This window comes from Rutidosis leptorrhynchoides, chromosome 4 (assembly GCF_046630445.1).
Source record: "Rutidosis leptorrhynchoides isolate AG116_Rl617_1_P2 chromosome 4, CSIRO_AGI_Rlap_v1, whole genome shotgun sequence".
Classification (NCBI taxonomy): Eukaryota; Viridiplantae; Streptophyta; class Magnoliopsida; order Asterales; family Asteraceae; genus Rutidosis; species Rutidosis leptorrhynchoides.
This window is the reverse complement of record NC_092336.1, coordinates 71,795,001-71,817,099: the sequence shown is the minus strand read 5'-3', so window position 1 is coordinate 71,817,099 and position 22,099 is coordinate 71,795,001. Positions and strand designations below refer to the sequence as shown.

At 39.6% G+C, this 22,099-nt stretch overlaps 2 protein-coding genes across 2 annotated transcripts in view; one reads left to right on the top strand and one right to left on the bottom strand.

Annotated features, from left to right (window-relative positions):
• Nucleotides 1-1,408: 1,408 nt before the first annotated feature.
• LOC139845545 (phylloplanin-like) lies at nt 1,409-2,685 on the top strand. Its single transcript, XM_071835802.1, has 2 exons — nt 1,409-1,583; nt 2,318-2,685. Exons 1-2 carry the CDS (start codon nt 1,409-1,411, stop codon nt 2,596-2,598), a joined length of 456 nt encoding a protein of 151 aa, XP_071691903.1. The 3' UTR covers nt 2,599-2,685.
• A 3,230-nt stretch (nt 2,686-5,915) lies between these two features.
• Nucleotides 5,916-22,099, bottom strand: part of LOC139843333 (uncharacterized) — a 24,536-nt gene continuing 8,352 nt past the window's right edge. Inside the window, exon 3 of the transcript XR_011757526.1 lies at nt 5,916-5,948. The gene's annotated coding sequence lies outside the window, so the exon portion shown is untranslated. The remainder of the gene's footprint in view (nt 5,949-22,099) is intronic.

Below are 22,099 nucleotides of genomic sequence, written 5' to 3'. Positions count from 1 at the left end.
AAGTTAAAAAGAAAAGTCTTTCAAAAGTCGAACATTACAATAATTTTGAGACGAAAAGATTATTTGGTTTTCTTCACTTTTTAAGATTGAAATCAATTACCGTACACACAATGGTGGTAGTGATTGCCCCAAAGGTTAGATTTCTTAACATACCTTCTTCATCAGCGGGTATTGATGGGTCAACTTTAATTGAAACGGAGGTGGAGTTTGTTGGTTCTGAAAAGAACTCGGTTGACATCGCTACCATCGTGTTTAGTGTCGACAAATCTGACAAGAGGCCAATGAGTGAGGAATCGAGTGAAGCGAATCCTTTTACAGCCTTTGATGCTATGATGGATAAGATGGGTGCCAAGAAAGTCGATGACATTATGATTAATTTGAATGTTTTTCCTAAGAAGCCAATTGAGACAAAGAAGTAAATAAAGAAAGATCGGTTCAAGAAGTCGAAATGAAAATGTTCTCTGAATTTATTAAAGATGTTTGATGTAGTTTTTCTTTATTGTATGTGTTTATTGGATTTGTTAGGCCATAGACGGTATCTAATCTTCCGTTGAAGGTTAAATTGGACACCCTCTTAGTTTGGTTTAGTAGGTTTTTGTGCTTGTTTGTGTCGTTGTCTTGTTTTGTCTTGCGATATTTTGTTGAGACCTCTTGTAGGTTTTTGTATTTGTTGAGGTCGGTAGTTCGTAGTGTTGTAATTTTGTTGGGGGCTTCATTCTTTTGATGAAGCTTCCCCAATCGAATTTGATACCGTTCTCGTTTTTCACTTAAAAAGCCTCAATTTTCATACGATCTAAGTATATCAATAGCTACATGGGCATATGTATTTGTTTATCACTAGTAGCACTGTGCTTCCAGTGAAATACATGATCTAGTAGAAATTTTTTTGAGATTTTAACTAGTGACACAAATGGATACTGTACATTTTTGAGTGACAACATTGGATAATGTAAAATTGTTTGAACTTTTAACTAGACACCCGTGACTACAAATCGTAGATCCGCCACTAAATAACTATATCGACTATAGAAATGCGATCATCTTTTCAAAACTTTAAAATGATTACTTTTATCCACATTGAAAAAATGCATAAACTCATTGGCTATGAAATAATATAACGAGATGATCATGTGGTAAGAGAACATATCGAAGGACAAACCCCACAACAATTATCTAGCATGCGTTTTATGGTACAACTTGCATGACAAATCAACAATGCTAAAGTCTCCCTTACAGGAATTTGCTACACTTGCTAAATCTTCGTTTCTTAGATTCAACCAATACGAAAATCTAGTTCATAAACTGCGAAAGCGACAATGTGCCTTCCCTTATAAATAGGTAACTTACACCCATATCTATGTATCAAGCATTTAACTAAATACACAAACTAGATCGCTCTTTGATCATAATGGCGCCAATGAAATCTGTTGTCTTGGTTACTCTTTTGATCTTTGTTATAGCTGCAACCCAAATTGAAGCTCAACTTGGTTTACTTAGTGTGATTAATGTCGCCGGGAATTTGTTTTGCTCTTTGAATGGTAATGCCGTTGCCAATGCAACAACCCCAACCCCTGCTTTCCAAAGTAAGTTTAAATAGATTCATTTTTTATTTTTAAGGAAAGCTTAAAACTTAAAAATGATTAAATAGTGGAACACGGTCCATGTTGTGGGTTTTTAACATCATGGAATTTCACACCATGTCCGCAAAATTGTAAGCGACTCGAGCAACTCAAGAGCGACTCGAGCTCGACTTTGTAAAAGCTCAATTTGAGTTGAGCTTAAGTGAATTCGAGTTCAATCTTGGATTTATTGTGAAGATGACTTAGTAAGCTCGAACTCTTATATCGAGCTTGAGCAAGCTCGACCTTGTATAATTATAAATGAAACGAGTTCGAGTATAATATATTAAGCTTCAAACGAGCCGAGCTCAATCTCTTTGATTTTTAAACGAGCCGATTTTGATCCTAGTCAAGCTCGAACTCGACTCGGCTCATTTACACCAATATATGTTACTATGTTAGCATGCATATGTACGTATTTCTTAAAGACAACTCACATACCCATACCCACCACCATGATTTTCACGAATATCTATACTTATCCCATCTCAAAAATTTAAACTCGCAACCTCATGATTGGAACTTGGAAGGGCACCTGAATACCATTAATTAGTTGATTAGTTCACTTGGTTTTCAAATATTTCATTTGCACCCCTTAAACTTTGTAACACATACTTTATAAGGATGTGTCACGAAAGTACAAACTATATATTTTTCTGTTTAGTACTTTATATAACACCTTGTTGGATGATTAACAGATGCTCTGGTGCAAGTGTCGTGTGGTGGCAATGTAATAGCTTCGGCCTTAACAAATCAACAGGGGCAGTATAATATCGTTCTTAATTCGCCGGTTCAAGCTCTTAGCGCTCTTCTTTCCAATTGCAACCTAGTTGTTGCTACACCACTTTCGAGCTGCAACGCAAGTCTACCATCACTCGGCAATCTACAATCACCACTAGTATTTCTGGGTAACACCCTTCGCGGGCTCTTGAACATCGTCAACTTAGTTCCAACGGTATTTACGCTTATCGGAGTTTGATGATTCCTAAACACGTGGAGAAGTAAAGGACAGAGTATACTCGATCACTATATATATAATCTATCTATAATTGTATCATGTATGAATAAAGGAATATATTGATTGCTTTAATATATCTCCATTTGAAATGTATGTACCCATATTTGTTTTTATAGTAATTAAAAATTCTGAATCTGAATGTTATTTGAAACTCGTTATTTTAGTAACTCTTAGTTAAGTTTGATAAGCTTAAAAGGACAACGAACGATAGTTTTTTCCCCCAAAAAATAAACTAATTACATGATTAATTAGTTTAAAAACATGAAAACCCCTTTTTATTATTTTAGAAGAAGACACATTCTGTAATAATACCATATGTAAAACTGCTAATGCAATTTCTCCGTTAAAAAAAAAAAAAGAAACAAATGCCACTTTCTTTTTCTTCCTTTACTTTGTTATAAACTAGAAAAAAATTCGACCGCGCGTTGGTGCGTTTGTATTCAACGTGCGATCGAATTTGGATATACGTTGTTTGGTACCTAATATATCTAGTGGGTTGTGTTGTATCTAGTGCGATCGTCCACTGTCTCTATCAATTTGCGGGCCATGTTCAAAGCTTCTTGATGATTAGGGGGTTTGGATGACATTACTCCGTGTTTGATGCTCTTTGGAAGACCATCCATGTAAAGTTCAACCCTTAAAGCTTCGGGGTTCACAAGATTTGGGCACATCAAGGCTAGTTCGGAAAATCGTTGATTATAAGCCTTGAGATCATTTCCGATCGCCTTTAAAGTTCTTAGCTCTTGTTCGAGCCTTCGGGTTTCTTCACGAGGGAAATATTCGACAATCATCTTTTCCCTCAAGTCGGCCCAAGAGAGGGCGTGAGCTTCATCGGTACCCACCGATTGTACATAAGTATTCCACCATGTAAGAGCGACACCGGCGAAGGTGTGAGTGGAGTATTTGACCTTGTCTTGGTCCCGACAACCGCTTATGCTAAAGACGGCTTCCGTTTGCTCAAACCATCGGGTGAGCACGACCGGTCCCCCGGTTCCATCGAAAGTGTGAGGTTTGCACCCCATGAAAGCTTTATAGGAGCATCCCCCGTTTGAGTTACCGGCCCCATTGTTGTTGTTGTTGTTGTTGTTGTTGTTGTTGTGGTTGTTGTTATTGTTATTGTTGTTGGAAGAGTGACCGGCCATGGCCGCATCTACGGCGGTAGCTATCATCCGTTCGAGAGCTTGTTCGGGAGTTTCATTGCGGCGTACACGACGAGGAGCCATTGTTCCTTCAAGACACAAGAATATCATTGATTAGTATTTTCAATAATACTAACCGTGATATAGAATAAAGATAAAGAGAAGTTTTTCCTCGACTCGCCTTAAATTCTTTATGCCACAATGTCGGAACGTTCATATGAGTCACCGTAATATAATCCCGGAAATTATATTACCCTGATTCATATGTGCATTCGACATCATTTCATATAGTCAAGGTGGCGTGTCAATCAAATTAAACAACGTGAGATTAAGATGAACTAAGAGTAGATATGAGTAGAAGCGTTCGAGTATAAATGCACAAGTAGTCAAGTAATTCCTACTTCAAGTCTATATGCCGGTTGTAGTCTAGACTCACCAATGTACCCTATGACTCGGGGTCGACACCAATGAACTCTAAATCCCTACAACCAACGCTCTGATACCATCTGTAGCGACCCGACAAAATCGTCATTGACGGCGCCGTCTACTTAGGTCCCGTTACGTGGTCATAAGTCTTTAAACAACGTTTGACCAAAAGATGTGTCGCATTCATTTCAAATGTAAAGATTGTTCAAAGTTTACGAGAATAGTTCCACCACAAGTTACGTTACAAGGTTATAAGTACAAATGAAACTTATGCGACACAATTTAAAAGTAGCCAAAAGACGCTCTGTGTATGCATATATACTCGACATCCAATGCAAGTATCAAAATAATGAGCGGAAGCATGTATCATGTATCGTTCAAGGACCTGAGAAAAACATAGAAATCTGTCAACGAAAACGTTGGTGAAATCATAGGTTTAAGTAAGTAAGTACAAATGAACCACAAGATTTGCATCAATGAAATCATAGGTTTAGTATTTAGGGGAGTTTTAGTAGAGAAAATCATCCCTCTCTCTATTCGACGGATAAAGAGATTGCTTCCGAGTGGACCTCCGGCCAAAAATGATTTTTCAATTTTTTTTTTTTTTGTAAAATAAAATTAAAAATTTTTAAAAATAAGATTGAGATGTCATGAAAATGGTAGAACAGATTTTCATGGTTTTAAATCCTGCCTGGAAATTCAATTTAAGCTTTAAACGGCAGTTAAGACGCCAATAAATCGACGTTTGCCGTATTAATCTTTTGCATAATAAAAATCACAAGACATAAGTATTTAATATAATTATATTTTGAATGTAATTCATAAAAATGTATTGATAGAAAATAAATGTACTTAAAGGTTCATAGATAATTTCAAACTATAAAGTTCATCATGAAAAAAAATTTCATTCGGTATCACTTGTGATTTACATGCTATAAACCAACACATTAAATGCGAATCGTCTAATCTATATAGTCATATAAAGCTCTAAAATGATGACGTTATCATTAAACTAATTACTCTTTAGATTTCATAATAATGATTTCATAATTATATATTAAAAATAATACAAAATCTTTTATAAAAGAAAATACTAATCTCTCATAAATTGTCATTTTAATTTTCTTAAAAAATTTAAAAGGCATTTATTGCTACTAATAATTATCATTATTATTAAAAATATACATACTTTTTGCCTTTCCCCACAATACACAAGCCCATTACCAGCCCAACACAACCCACTACGGCCCAAACTACTAGCCACACTGATTCTCTAAATTCACCGAATCGAAATGCCACTCCATCCACTCAATCTATCATACCTACGGCCCACACATCTCACACGCCCAACAACCTTCATATCCTACAAACGACCCAATTAATCAATCACCTCCATCTCAGACTTCGAGCCCATCTAATACACAACCACCCATAAAACGACCAACATTTCATGACCCGTCCTAATCCATCAGGACGAATACATTACATTTAGTTACATGGCGAGGTACTTGACCTCTATATGATACATTTTACAATAATTGCATTCGTTTTTAAAAGACAAACTTTCATTACATTGAAAGTTGACGGCATGCATACCATTTCATAATATATCAAACTATCAATGACTTAATAATAATCTTGTTGAACTCAACGACTCGAATGCAACGTTTTTTGAAATATGCCATGAATGACTCCAAGTAATATCTTTAAAATGAGCAAATTCACAGCGGAAGATTTCTTTCATACCTGAGAATAAACATGCTTTAAAGTGTCAACCAAAAGGTTGGTGAATTCATTAGTTTATCATAATAATCATTTCCATAATTTTAATAGACCACAAGATTTCATTTTTTTCCATAAATATACATCTCATATCATGCATTTCGTGTAGCGACCCGACAAAATCGTCATTGACGGCGCCGTCTACTTAGGTCCCGTTACGTGGTCATAAGTCTTTAAACAACGTTTGACCAAAAGATGTGTCGCATTCATTTCAAATGTAAAGATTGTTCAAAGTTTACGAGAATAGTTCCACCACAAGTTACGTTACAAGGTTATAAGTACAAATGAAACTTATGCGACACAATTTAAAAGTAGCCAAAAGACGCTCTGTGTATGCATATATACTCGACATCCAATGCAAGTATCAAAATAATGAGCGGAAGCATGTATCATGTATCGTTCAAGGACCTGAGAAAAACATAGAAATCTGTCAACGAAAACGTTGGTGAAATCCTAGGTTTAAGTAAGTAAGTACAAATGAACCACAAGATTTGCATCAATGAAATAATAGTAATACATTCCAAAAGTTTGTTTCACGAGCACCCAATTATCAATGCTTAACATTCCTTCCATTGAACCCCATCACTTAGTGCTAGAACATACACTGTTTCTCGAAAATATATTTCATTCGTAAACGGTAGCGAACCATTTGAATGAGGGTTTGTCAAACCCATATGGATCCATACAACATAAGTTCTCGCTTACACCCGGCAAGTGTAACTAATGATAATCGAATTGAGGATTTTGTTCTAAACTCGTATGTAGAATGTTTGTTTTCCTGTACTTGTGTTCACTTAGTAAAGAAATGTTTATGTTTTCTCATCCCAAATGTAAGTTCAAAAAGAGTAAAAGTGGGACTATGATCTCACCTTGAGTGCACGAGTAGTAAAGTACTTCAACAAGTAAACGTGTGCAAAGAACAATGCTAGTCTTGACCTAAACCAATAGGTCGTATCAATAACAGTAAACACGATAGGTCAAAGATGTTTAATTAGTCCTATGGCTCGTTACGACTCGATTATGTAGCATGTGAATCAAATTGTCAAGTTTCATGCAAGATACAAGTACAGAAACAAGTTAGGAAGGTTGCATAATCATTTGGTTAAGTTTGACAAAAAGTCAAACTTTGGTCGGTCAAAGTCAACGAAAGTCAACACGTTCGGGTCGGGTCCCGAACTATTTTTCTGAGGTTTTTAATCATATATGAGCATGTTAGAACAAGTTTCATGTGAATCGGAGGTCCGTAGTATGCCAAACATTTTTCGTATTTTGGACATGGAGGTCAGAACCTGACCACGGCATATGCCGCGCCGCGGCCAGAGGTGTCGCGCCGCGACATTAGGCGTGGCCTGGTACCTGGTCAGTTTCAAATGTTCAAGTCTTGGTCAAAACTTCAAACAACCATAAAACGCAAACCGTAAACAACTAGAAGGCGTATCTTATACCGTTGGAAAGCTCTTTTGACAAGGAACACAACTAAACATGTATCATCAATCAAAAACATCATTTTCAACAACCGATTTCTCGTCAAGTGATCAATAAAAGTCTATTTTCAAATTTTCAAGTTCATCAAATGCATTTTGAGTTTCGGGAATCCAATTCTCACATATGATATGCCGTTTTGAAGGTAATGAGGCATACATTACAACTAAACACTAACAATTAACATTCCATGGCATTCAAGCATCCAAAAATTCATGTCAAGAACCATCAAACCCTAGTCAAACATCTCAAAATCAATAATCATGCTTTTGAAGTTTTCTTAATCAACCTACACATCAAATTGAAGCTAGTGATACTAGGAACACAATTAGAACATGAACTTTTAACATCTAACAACATATGATCATCCAAAAATTCAAGAACAACACACCAAAATTCAAGTTCATGCTAGTTATACTAAAACAACGAGATCGAGCATACAAATTACATACACGACATCACAATGAGCCATAGACACTAACTAACACCATTTCAAGTCAAAAACACGAATTTAGAGAAATCTAGAGTTTTAGAAATGTTACCCAAACGAGATGAAGTTGGTACCAAAATGAAGAGGATGAAGAGAGGATCACGAATATGTAATTTATTTTGTTGTAAGCCTCCTAGATTGAATTTAGATGATGATTGAATGAATTTGGTAAATGGGTGTGTGTTCTTGCTAGAGAGAAAGAGAGAGAGATGGAGATGATAATGAATGGGTGAAAGGGGTTTGACCCTTTGACCTAGTCAAGGGTTTGATCCCTTGTCAAGTTTAGTCCCTCAACTTTCGTTCGGGTGCGTGAATTACCTAAACGAGATAATTTAAAACGCGTATCAACGGAAGATGTTATAAACATATAACGGAGTTTAAATTAGTATAACGTAAAAGTAAATGGAAAAAGGCGGGATGTTACTTTGATATTGTCGTTGGTATGGATTGGCTAGATCGTTATAGAGCCGATATTGCATGCCATGATAAGTTTATTCGTGTGAAGGCCCCAATTGGGGGAGAGTTAATTATTCATGGTGATAAGCGAAGGAGACCGGTGCCGATATGCACTTTTGCACGGGCACGTCGTTTTGTTGTTACCGGTGGCATGGCTTTCCTTGCTCATGTTGTTAATACTCGCAATGAGCCACCACCTATTCGTGAAATTCCGGTTGTTAGTGAATTCGAAGACGTTTTTCCGGACGAATTACCGGGTGTTCCGGCGGAAAGACAAGTTGAGTTTCGTATTGAGTTGGTTCCGGGAGCTACTCCCATTGCTAAAACTCCTTATCGTTTAGCACCAACGGAAATGCAAGAGTTGTTAAATCAAACCCAAGAGTTGCTCGAGAAGGGTTTTATTCGACTGAGTGCTTCGCCATGGGGCGCTCCGGTGTTATTTGTGAAGAAGAAAGATGGTAGTATGCGTATGTGCATTGATTACCGTGAGTTGAATAAAGTGACGATCAAGAATCGTTATCCATTACCTAGGATTGACGATTTATTTGATCAACTTCAAGGTGCAACGTATTTCTCTAAGATCGACCTACGGTCCGGCTATCACCAAATGCGGGTCCGTGAGGAAGACATAGAGAAGACGGCTTTTCGAACGCGTTACGGGCATTATGAGTTTGTAGTTATGCCCTTTGGTCTTACGAATGCACCGGCGGCATTCATGGATCTTATGAACCGAGTGTGCCAACCTATGTTGGACAAGTCGGTAATAGTGTTCATTGACGACATACTAGTCTACTCGAAAAGTATGAACGAGCATGAACGTCATTTGCGTGAAGTATTGAAGACGCTACGAAAGGAGAAGTTGTATGCAAAGTTCTCCAAATGTGAATTTTGGCTAAGGGAAGTTCAATTCCTTGGTCATATCGTGAACAAAAACGGTATTCAAGTAGATCCGGGGAAGATCGAAACGGTGAAGAGTTGGGGACGACCGACTACGCCTACGGAAATCCGAAGTTTTCTCGGATTGGCCGGTTATTATCGTCGGTTTATCCAAGACTTTTCTAAGATTGCTTCTCCATTGACGAAATTGACAAGGAAGAATGCGAGGTTTGGTTGGGAGAACGAGCAAGAAATTGCTTTTCAATTGTTAAAAGAGAAGTTGTGTCAAGCTCCGGTGTTAGTGTTACCGGAAGGTGTTGAAGACATGGTGGTTTATTGTGATGCTTCCTTAAATGGTCTCGGGTGTGTTCTAATGCAAAGAGGTAAGGTTATCGCTTATGCCTCTCGACAATTAAAGGAACATGAAACGAGGTATACGACTCATGATCTTGAGTTGGCGGCGGTAGTGCATGCGTTGAAAATTTGGCGCCATTACTTGTATGGTGTCAAGTGTGCGATTTATTCGGATCATAAGAGTTTGAAACATCTCTTTAATCAACGAGATTTGAATTATCGCCAATGTAGGTGGATGGATGTGGTGAAAGACTACGATTGTGAAATACTTTATCATCCGGGTAAGGCGAATGTGGTCGCGGATGCGTTGAGTCGAAAGATTCAACATCCGGCGATAAAAGTGGGGTCGTTACGTTTGATTATTACCAACGATTTTCTTGAAAAGCTTGGTGAGATTCAAATAGAGGCTTATGTTCGCAACAAGCATACGGAGCGAATCGTGGGCCAATCGGAGTTTATTACTATGGGTCCGCGTGGGTTGTTGTCCTTTCAAGGAAGGGTGTGGGTGCCTAAGATGGGTGATTACCGACGAGTGCTACTTGATGAAGCGCATAAGTCAAAATACTCCATTCATCCGGGCGCGACGAAAATGTATCTTGACTTGAAGAAAGATTATTGGTGGCCGGGCATGAAACGTGATGTCGTGAAGTATGTTGAGCAATGTGTCACGTGTTTACAAGTAAAAGCCGAACACCAAAAGCCGTATGGTAAGTTGCAACCATTAGAAATCCCGAAATGGAAATGGGAGCACATTACCATGGATTTCATTACAAAGTTACCTAAAACGGCGAGAACCCAATTCGATTCGATTTGGGTTATAGTTGACCGATTGACAAAAAGCGATTTGTTTCTTCCCATTAAAGAAGCGATATCGTCGGAGACCTTGGCTAAGTTGTTTATCAAGGAAGTGGTCTCGCGACATGGGGTTCCTATATCTATTATTTCGGATCGAGATACCCGTTTTACATCTCGGTTTTGGGAAAAGTTTCATGAAGATATGGGTACGCAATTGAAGTTGAGCACGGCGTATCATCCTCAAACGGACGGTCAAACCGAACGTACGAATCAAACTTTGGAAGATATGCTACGAGCGTGCATCATTGACTTCGGTGGTAGTTGGGATGAGCATTTGCCTTTGGTGGAATTCTCGTACAATAATAGTTATCATACTAGTATCGGGATGCCACCTTACGAAATGCTTTATGGGCGTAGGTGTCGAACTCCCGTTTGTTGGGGAGAAGTGGGTCAAAGAGAGATCGGGAGTACCGATTTGGTTTTAGAGACCAATAGCAAGATCGATTTGATTCGGGAACATTTGAAGAAGGCTCAAGATAGGCAAAAGTCGTATGCCGATAGACGTAGGCGATCGATTGAGTTCCAAGAAGGCGATATGGTGATGCTTAAGGTTTCACCATGGAAGGGTATTATCCGATTTCGAAAACGGGGAAAGTTAGCTCCTCGGTTTATTGGGCCATTCAAGGTTTTAGCTCGTGTTGGTGAAGTTGCATATCGATTGGAATTACCCGAAGAGCTTGCGGGGATCCATAATACATTTCATGTTTCCCACCTCCGTAAGTGTCTTGCGGATGATTCCTCATGGATGCCTTTAGACGAGATCGAGCTAAACAACAAGTTAGAATATGTCGAGGAACCGATTGCTATCCTTGACGAGAAGGTGAAAATGTTGAGAAATAAAGAGGTGAGAACTTTCAAGGTTCAATGGCGACGAAGTAAAGGTTCCGAGTTCACTTGGGAACCCGAAGAGTTCGTGTTGGTTTATCTTCCCTCGTGTCATGCGGCTTGGATTGCGAGGACGCAATCCGAATAAGTGGGGGAGAGTTGTAAGACCCGAATATTCGTAGTGTACATAGGTGTATATGAGTTACTCAAGTTTGGGGTTTTTGTTGCACATAATTAAAAAGACAAAAGATGCTGAATTGGGAGGGTCGCGCGCCGCGCGGCTAGGTGGCGCGCCGCGCCATCTGTCTGCGACAGATTCCCCTTTTCTTTTTAATTAGATATTTTGAGGGCATTTTGGTAAAATCACCTTGGGGTCCGAATTTAATGCCTTAGGATCAGTTTGGTGAGCTCATTACTCCATTTCTCAACCACCAAACATCATCCATTCATTCTAGAGAGAGAGGGGGTGGTTAAGTGTGAGAAAGCTTAAATCCGGGAAGAAGAAGCTCATTTCGGGTTAGAACTCGGGAGTTAAAGTTGTTCATCTCCTCCTTAGCTACGTTTTGATTGTTGTGGTAAGCCCTAAACTTGATTACCTTAGTTTAATGTGTTTAAGGGTTAGGGTTTGGGTTAGTGATGCACACAAAACCCACTTGCTAGTAATTTGGGGGTTTTGGGTGAATTTGGGTCATGTAGACTCAAAGGTAACTAATTAGGGTTTTCAAAGTGTTAATTTATGTTTATGAACCTAATTAGTTAGTTAAAGTACTAGAACACTTCAATGATATGTAAATGGGTGTTAATTGGGCATGGATGACCCAAATGGGTGTGTTGACCTTGAAATGGGTCAAATGGGTCTTTAATGACCTAAGTGGTCTTGCATGTGTGAAAATGAGTTAAATTGGTGATGTAAAAATGTAATAAGACCATATTTGACTAGAGTTAGGGTTTTTGGTGAAGTTGACCCATTATTAGGGTTAATGGTGCAAAATGGGTCGGGATTGCACTTTGGGTCAAAATGACTTAGGAATGGTGAAAGAATTGGTTGACCGACTTGAGTTTGCGTTTGACGATATGTATAATGTGATAGGTACGTTACTTTGAGGTTTTGCAAGCTCGGGTATCTTTTCACAAGACTTTGAGGTGAGTGGAATAATTATATGCGTATGTATATAATGTATCTATTTGTTGTAGCGTGAAAGGTGTAGTGTCGAGGTGTTAAGACACCACGTTTCACTTGAAGAGTGTAGCATCGAGGTGTTAAGATGCCACTCGGGTGTATCATCGAGGTGTTAAGATGCCACCTAGGAGTGTAGTGTCGAGGTGTTAAGACACCACTCCGTAAAATAATGAGTGAAGCATCGAGGTGTTAAGATGCCACTCGGGGTGAAGTGCCGAGGTGTTAAGGTGCCACCCTAGGGGTTAGTGGTGCGAGGTGTTAAGTGCCCTAACGGATGTTATGAACACCGATGGCGTTTTCGCGAGCGCCGTTCCCTTGTACTATTGGTCGACCATGGTTATTTGTGTTGTAAGCATATTATATTATTCGAGTTATATTTATATGCGGTTGTTATGCTAGCTTGTGGTATTGGAGATTTATAGCTTGTTATTGTGACGATAAGCTAATTATGTTCGCTAGCGTGTTTGCGGTTTGTGTAAGTGTTTGCAAGTAGGTATAATTATATATGTATTCGTATAATTATTGCATTCACTAAGCTTTGCTTACCCTCTCGTTGTTTATCATTTTATAGGTTCGGTTTTGGACAAGGGTAAGGGCATCGTTTTGGACTAGAGATCCCGCTTGATGCTAGGGGACGCTTTTGGCTTTAGTAGCTCTTGGAGTTTGACCGATAGTTGGGTAGTTTAATCCCAAACGCCATGCTCATTGTGTAGTTTGGAACTTAAACTTTTGGTGGTCGAAACTCGTAAATAGTATTAAACTCGTAAAACGGCCGATGTGGGCCCCGCCTGTAAAACATTGATTTTATATTTGAAACAAGATAGTTTTACATATTTGGATGTATGGTAAAAAGCGTTTCGTCTAAAAGTGTCGGGAACTAGTCAATCTTTTTCGCATTATGAGACTTCCCGGACAGTCCACTTTGGCGCGCCGCGCCCCTATCTGGCGCGCCGCGCGGGTATGCTGCACAGGAATTTTTTTTTTTATTTTGTATTTTCGCGTGGTTTGGTCGAGGGTTGGTTTGGGTTGTTACAAGTGGTATCAGAGCATGGTCTAAGGGATTTAGGTGACTTGAGATAGGCGCCTAGACTTAGACTTTTTGTGTGCGCGTTTATGCGGGACTTGTAGGACTTTGGGTCGGATCGGGATTGGTTTATGCATAGGTTTATGTAAACTAATCATGTGCTATTGGTTATGTATGTTTAGCGAGCATCGAGCGAGATGGACGTTGTACTAGCAAGTTAATGCGATGTGCTCGCGTAACAATGATTAGCTACCATTGTTACGGGCGCAAATCGTGTCGAACGAGCAATGTACGACGATTGTTGAGCAAGATGGGGTAGTGTGGTGTATATGTATATACATACGTGTTATGTCTTTTTGTTTCGCCGCTTAACCTACTTCGTTTTATAGAATGAAGACGAGAAACGGACCCGATCATGATAACGGAAGTACAAGTGAAGACGCCGAGTTTTCGGCCAAGGTTGAGGCCGTCTTTAAAAAGTTAAAAGCGGATTTTCTTACGGACGTCCGAAAGGTCTTCCAAGATTCGGTCGATGGGCAAGTGACCGATTTGATAAATGAACGAATGAAGGCCACTATCGAAGAGGCCCTTGATGCTAGAAACATTTATCCTCGTGGTGAAGGAGGTGAAGGAAGGCGGGACTTCCACTACAAGAATTTCAAGGATGCTCAACCCCCGATGTTTAATGGGGTACGAGATCCTTTAAAAAGTACATGTTGGATCTCCGACATTGAGGGAGCTTTCCGTACCTCGGAATGTCCTCCCGAGAAGAAGGCGAGGTATGGCTCTAGCATGCTACGAGAAGAGGCTAAGTTATGGTGGGATGATAAAATCAACTTGTATGGTGAGGAACAATGTATGGGCTTGACGTGGGAAGAGTTTAAGAAGGAGTTTTTCAAGGAATACCGAACTTCTTCCGACCTCGATAGAATCCGGGACGAGTTGCACCATTTGCAACAAGGCTCAATGGACTTAGTTACTCTTAAGTCTACATTCTTGGCAAAGACTCGTTTTTGCCCGGAATATGTTGGTGATGATCATAAGCTCATGAAGGATTTCTACCGTACTTTGAATGATGAGTACAAGGGGAAGATTAGTCGGGGTATGGCTAAGTCTTTTGATGAATTGTTCGAGTTGGCTCGGGGTTTTGAGCCGGAGGTTCCAAGAAAGAGTGATTTCGTGTTTTCCAAAAGAAAATTTGAAGGTTTTAGTTACTCTAACGCCTCAAGCAAGAAGAGCAAGAGCAAGAAGGGGGCCGAAAGTGTCAATAGTGCAAAGAAGGGCACTACCGGCGGGTTTTCTTATACGTGCTACAATTGTGGGCAACCGGGTCATATGGCTCGTGAGTGTCCGAAACCACGTTCCGGGAACAAAGTCACTTGTTTTAATTGCGGCAAAGAAGGGCATAAGAAGCCGGAGTGTCCCGACTTGCGAAACGACAATGTGAAACGGTTAGAGAAGGCGGCAGGTACGGCTAGGGGTCGCAACTATTTGATGACCAATGATGAAGCCAAACAATCGCACGAAGTTGTCTCAGGTACTTACATGGTTAATTCTAATCCGGCAAGGATTCTTTTCGATAGCGGTGCAAATTTGTCGTTTGTGTCTCCTAAATTTGTGCCTAAACTTAATAGACCATTAGCTAAGTTAAGTCGTCCGATAGAAGTCAAAATAGCGGACGGCAAGACGGTGCTAGTGGTTGATGTGTGTGAAAATTGTGATGTTGTTTTTGGTTCCGAAACCTTTAAAATTGATCTTATTCCAATGACCTTGGGAGACTTTGATATTGTCGTTGGTATGGATTGGCTCGATCGTTATAGAGCCGATATTGCATGCCATGATAAGTTTATTCGTGTGAAGGCCCCAATTGGGGGAGAGTTAATTATTCATGGTGATAAGCGAAGGAGACCGGTGCCGATATGCACTTTTGCACGGGCACGTCGTTTTGTTGTTACCGGTGGCATGGCTTTCCTTGCTCATGTTGTTGATACTCGCAATGAGCCACCACCTATTCGTGAAATTCCGGTTGTTAGTGAATTCGAAGTCGTTTTTCCGGACGAATTACCGGGTGTTCCGGCGGAAAGACAAGTTGAGTTTCGTATTGAGTTGGTTCCGGGAGCTACTCCCATTGCTAAAACTCCTTATCGTTTAGCACCAACGGAAATGCAAGAGTTGTTAAATCAAACCCAAGAGTTGCTCGAGAAGGGTTTTATTCGACCGAGTGCTTCGCCATGGGGCGCTCCGGTGTTATTTGTGAAGAAGAAAGATGGTAGTATGCGTATGTGCATTGATTACCGTGAGTTGAATAAAGTGACGATCAAGAATCGTTATCCATTACCTAGGATTGACGATTTATTTGATCAACTTCAAGGTGCAACGTATTTCTCTAAGATCAACCTACGGTCCGGCTATCACCAAATGCGGGTCTGTGAGGAAGACATAGAGAAGACGGCTTTTCGAACGCGTTACGGGCATTATGAGTTTGTAGTTATGCCCTTTGGTCTTACGAATGCACCGGCGGCATTCATGGATCTTATGAACCGAGTGTGCCAACCTATGTTGGACAAGTCGGTAATAGTGTTCATTGACGACATACTAGTCTACTCGAAAAGTATGAACGAGCATGAACGTCATTTGCGTGAAGTATTGAAGACGCTACGAAAGGAGAAGTTGTATGCAAAGTTCTCCAAATATGAATTTTGGCTAAGGGAAGTTCAATTCCTTGGTCATATCGTGAACAAAAACGGTATTCAAGTAGATCCGGGGAAGATCGAAACGGTGAAGAGTTGGGGACGACCGACTACGCCTACGGAAATCCGAAGTTTTCTCGGATTGGCCGGTTATTATCGTCGGTTTATCCAAGACTTTTCTAAGATTGCTTCTCCATTGACGAAATTGACAAGGAAGAATGCGAGGTTTGGTTGGGAGAACGAGCAAGAAATTGCTTTTCAATTGTTAAAAGAGAAGTTGTGTCAAGCTCCGGTGTTAGTGTTACCGGAAGGTGTTGAAGACATGGTGGTTTATTGTGATGCTTCCTTAAATGGTCTCGGGTGTGTTCTAATGCAAAGAGGTAAGGTTATCGCTTATGCCTCTCGACAATTAAAGGAACATGAAACGAGGTATACGACTCATGATCTTGAGTTGGCGGCGGTAGTGCATGCGTTGAAAATTTGGCGCCATTACTTGTATGGTGTCAAGTGTGCGATTTATTCGGATCATAAGAGTTTGAAACATCTCTTTAATCAACGAGATTTGAATTATCGCCAACGTAGGTGGATGGATGTGGTGAAAGACTACGATTGTGAAATACTTTATCATCCGGGTAAGGCGAATGTGGTCGCGGATGCGTTGAGTCGAAAGATTCAACATCCGGCGATAAAAGTGGGGTCGTTACGTTTGATTATTACCAGCGATTTTCTTGAAAAGCTTGGTGAGATTCAAATAGAGGCTTATGTTCGCAACAAGCATACGGAGCGAATCGTGGGCCAATCGGAGTTTATTACTATGGGTCCGCGTGGGTTGTTGTCCTTTCAAGGAAGGGTGTGGGTGCCTAAGATGGGTGATTACCGACGAGTGCTACTTGATGAAGCGCATAAGTCAAAATACTCCATTCATCCGGGCGCGACGAAAATGTATCTTGACTTGAAGAAAGATTATTGGTGGCCGGGCATGAAACGTGATGTCGTGAAGTATGTTGAGCAATGTGTCACGTGTTTACAAGTAAAAGCCGAACACCAAAAGCCGTATGGTAAGTTGCAACCATTAGAAATCCCGAAATGGAAATGGGAGCACATTACCATGGATTTCATTACAAAGTTACCTAAAACGGCGAGAACCCAATTCGATTCGATTTGGGTTATAGTTGACCGATTGACAAAAAGCGCTTTGTTTCTTCCCATTAAAGAAGCGATATCGTCGGAGACCTTGGCTAAGTTGTTTATCAAGGAAGTGGTCTCGCGACATGGGGTTCCTATATCTATTATTTCGGATCGAGATACCCGTTTTACATCTCGGTTTTGGGAAAAGTTTCATGAAGATATGGGTACGCAATTGAAGTTGAGCACGGCGTATCATCCTCAAACGGACGGTCAAACCGAACGTACGAATCAAACTTTGGAAGATATGCTACGAGCGTGCATCATTGACTTCGGTGGTAGTTGGGATGAGCATTTGCCTTTGGTGGAATTCTCGTACAATAATAGTTATCATACTAGTATCGGGATGCCACCTTACGAAATGCTTTATGGGCGTAGGTGTCGAACTCCCGTTTGTTGGGGAGAAGTGGGTCAAAGAGAGATCGGGAGTACCGATTTGGTTTTAGAGACCAATAGCAAGATCGATTTGATTCGGGAACATTTGAAGAAGGCTCAAGATAGGCAAAAGTCGTATGCCGATAGACGTAGGCGATCGATTGAGTTCCAAGAAGGCGATATGGTGATGCTTAAGGTTTCGCCATGGAAGGGTATTATCCGATTTCGAAAACGGGGAAAGTTAGCTCCTCGGTTTATTGGGCCATTCAAGGTTTTAGCTCGTGTTGGAGAAGTTGCATATCGATTGGAATTACCCGAAGAGCTTGCGGGGATCCATAATACATTTCATGTTTCCCACTTCCGTAAGTGTCTTGCGAATGATTCCTCATGGATGCCTTTAGACGAGATCGAGCTAAACAACAAGTTAGAATATGTCGAGGAACCGATTGCTATCCTTGACGAGAAGGTGAAAATGTTGAGAAATAAAGAGGTGAGAACTTTCAAGGTTCAATGGCGACGAAGTAAAGGTTCCGAGTTCACTTGGGAACCCGAAGAGTTCGTGTTGGTTTATCTTCCCTCGTGTCATGCGGCTTGGATTGCGAGGACGCAATCCGAATAAGTGGGGGAGAGTTGTAAGACCCGAATATTCGTAGTGTACATAGGTGTATATGAGTTACTCAAGTTTGGGGTTTTTGTTGCACATAATTAAAAAGACAAAAGATGCTGAATTGGGAGGGTCGCGCGCCGCGCGGCTAGGTGGCGCGCCGCGCCATCTGTCTGCGACAGATTCCCCTTTTCTTTTTAATTAGATATTTTGAGGGCATTTTGGTAAAATCACCTTGGGGTCCGAATTTAATGCCTTAGGATCAGTTTGGTGAGCTCATTACTCCATTTCTCAACCACCAAACATCATCCATTCATTCTAGAGAGAGAGGGGGTGGTTAAGTGTGAGAAAGCTTAAATCGGGGAAGAAGAAGCTCATTTCGGGTTAGAACTCGGGAGTTAAAGTTGTTCATCTCCTCCTTAGCTACGTTTTGATTGTTGTGGTAAGCCCTAAACTTGATTACCTTAGTTTAATGTGTTTAAGGGTTAGGGTTTGGGTTAGTGATGCACACAAAACCCACTTGCTAGTAATTTGGGGGTTTTGGGTGAATTTGGGTCATGTAGACTCAAAGGTAACTAATTAGGGTTTTCAAAGTGTTAATTTATGTTTATGAACCTAATTAGTTAGTTAAAGTACTAGAACACTTCAATGATATGTAAATGGGTGTTAATTGGGCATGGATGACCCAAATGGGTGTGTTGACCTTGAAATGGGTCAAATGGGTCTTTAATGACCTAAGTGGTCTTGCATGTGTGAAAATGAGTTAAATTGGTGATGTAAAAATGTAATAAGACCATATTTGACTAGAGTTAGGGTTTTTGGTGAAGTTGACCCATTATTAGGGTTAATGGTGCAAAATGGGTCGGGATTGCACTTTGGGTCAAAATGACTTAGGAATGGTGAAAGAATTGGTTGACCGACTTGAGTTTGCGTTTGACGATATGTATAATGTGATAGGTACGTTACTTTGAGGTTTTGCAAGCTCGGGTATCTTTTCACAAGACTTTGAGGTGAGTGGAATAATTATATGCGTATGTATATAATGTATCTATTTGTTGTAGCGTGAAAGGTGTAGTGTCGAGGTGTTAAGACACCACGTTTCACGTGAAGAGTGTAGCATCGAGGTGTTAAGATGCCACTCGGGTGTATCATCGAGGTGTTAAGATGCCACCTAGGAGTGTAGTGTCGAGGTGTTAAGACACCACTCCGTAAAATAATGAGTGAAGCATCGAGGTGTTAAGATGCCACTCGGGGTGAAGTGCCGAGGTGTTAAGGTGCCACCCTAGGGGTTAGTGGTGCGAGGTGTTAAGTGCCCTAACGGATGTTATGAACACCGATGGCGTTTTCGCGAGCGCCGTTCCCTTGTACTATTGGTCGACCATGGTTATTTGTGTTGTAAGCATATTATATTATTCGAGTTATATTTATATGCGGTTGTTATGCTAGCTTGTGGTATTGGAGATTTATAGCTTGTTATTGTGACGATAAGCTAATTATGTTCGCTAGCGTGTTTGCGGTTTGTGTAAGTGTTTGCAAGTAGGTATAATTATATATGTATTCGTATAATTATTGCATTCACTAAGCTTTGCTTACCCTCTCGTTGTTTATCATTTTATAGGTTCGGTTTTGGACAAGGGTAAGGGCATCGTTTTGGACTAGAGATCCCGCTTGATGCTAGGGGACGCTTTTGGCTTTAGTAGCTCTTGGAGTTTGACCGATAGTTGGGTAGTTTAATCCCAAACGCCATGCTCATTGTGTAGTTTGGAACTTAAACTTTTGGTGGTCGAAACTCGTAAATAGTATTAAACTCGTAAAACGACCGATGTGGGCCCCGCCTGTAAAACATTGATTTTATATTTGAAACAAGTTAGTTTTACATATTTGGATGTATGGTAAAAAGCGTTTCGTCTAAAAGTGTCGGGAACTAGTCAATCTTTTTCGCATTATGAGACTTCCCGGACAGTCCACTTTGGCGCGCCGCGCCCCTATCTGGCGCGCCGCGCGGGTATGCTGCACAGGAATTTTTTTTTTATTTTGTATTTTCGCGTGGTTTGGTCGAGGGTTGGTTTGGGTTGTTACAATTCCATGGCATTCAAGCATCCAAAAATTCATGTCAAGAACCATCAAACCCTAGTCAAACATCTCAAAATCAATAATCATGCTTTTGAAGTTTTCTTAATCAACCTACACATCAAATTGAAGCTAGTGATACTAGGAACACAATTAGAACATGAACTTTTAACATCTAACAACATATGATCATCCAAAAATTCAAGAACAACACACCAAAATTCAAGTTCATGCTAGTTATACTAAAACAACGAGATCGAGCATACAAATTACATACACGACATCACAATGAGCCATAGACACTAACTAACACCATTTCAAGTCAAAAACACGAATTTAGAGAAATCTAGAGTTTTAGAAATGTTACCCAAACGAGATGAAGTTGGTACCAAAATGAAGAGGATGAAGAGAGGATCACGAATATGTAATTTATTTTGTTGTAAGCCTCCTATATTGAATTTAGATGATGATTGAATGAATTTGGTAAATGGGTGTGTGTTCTTGCTAGAGAGAAAGAGAGAGAGATGGAGATGATAATGAATGGGTGAAAGGGGTTTGACCCTTTGACCTAGTCAAGGGTTTGATCCCTTGTCAAGTTTAGTCCCTCAACTTTCGTTCGGGTGCGTGAATTACCTAAACGAGATAATTTAAAACGCGTATCAACGGAAGATGTTATAAACATATAACGGAGTTTAAATTAGTATAACGTAAAAGTAAATGGAAAAAGGCGGGATGTTACATTTCGCAAACTGCATAGAGATAAAAATCATTCATATGGTGAACACCTGGTAACCGACCTTAACAAGATGCATATAGAATATCCCCATCATTCCGGGACTCCCTTCGGACATGATAAATTCGAAGTACTAAAGCATCTGGTACTTTGGATGGGGCTTGTTGGGCCTAATAGATCTATCTTTAGGATTCGCATCAATTAGGGTGTCTGTTCCCTAATTCTTAGATTACCAGACTAAAAAGGGGCATATTCGGTTTAATAATCCAGCCATAGAATGTAGTTTCGATTACTTGTGTCTATTTCGTAAAACATTTATAAAAGCAGCGCATGTATTCTCAGTCCCAAAAATATATATTGCAAAAGCATTTAAAAAGGGAGCAAATAAAACTCACAATACTGTATTTTGTAGTAAAAATACATATGACGTCATTGAACAATTATAAAGTTGGCATCGGATTCACGAACCTATATCATTTGTGTATTCATTAATATATGTAATTGTAATCGAATAACTATATATATTATTATTAGTGATATAATTTTTATATTAATAACTTATTTATTTCATTAAATATAATCATTTCATATATATAAAAATATTTATATAGTTAAGTTATGTGTATTAAATATATTTTATATAATATCGTTTGTTTGTTAAGTTAATGATAATACTAAAATAATGATATTAGTAACATTAATAATATTAATGAAAATGTTAGTTTTGATAAAATGCAAATTTTAAGGTTGAGAGATTTTTAATAAAATTGGAACTGATAATATCAAATAAAATGATACTTTTAATATAACAATCCTACTTACTAATGAAAATTTTGATAATAATAATAATAATCTTAATAATAATGATAATAATACTAAAATATTGATTTAACCGTAATGGTACCAAATTTTAACC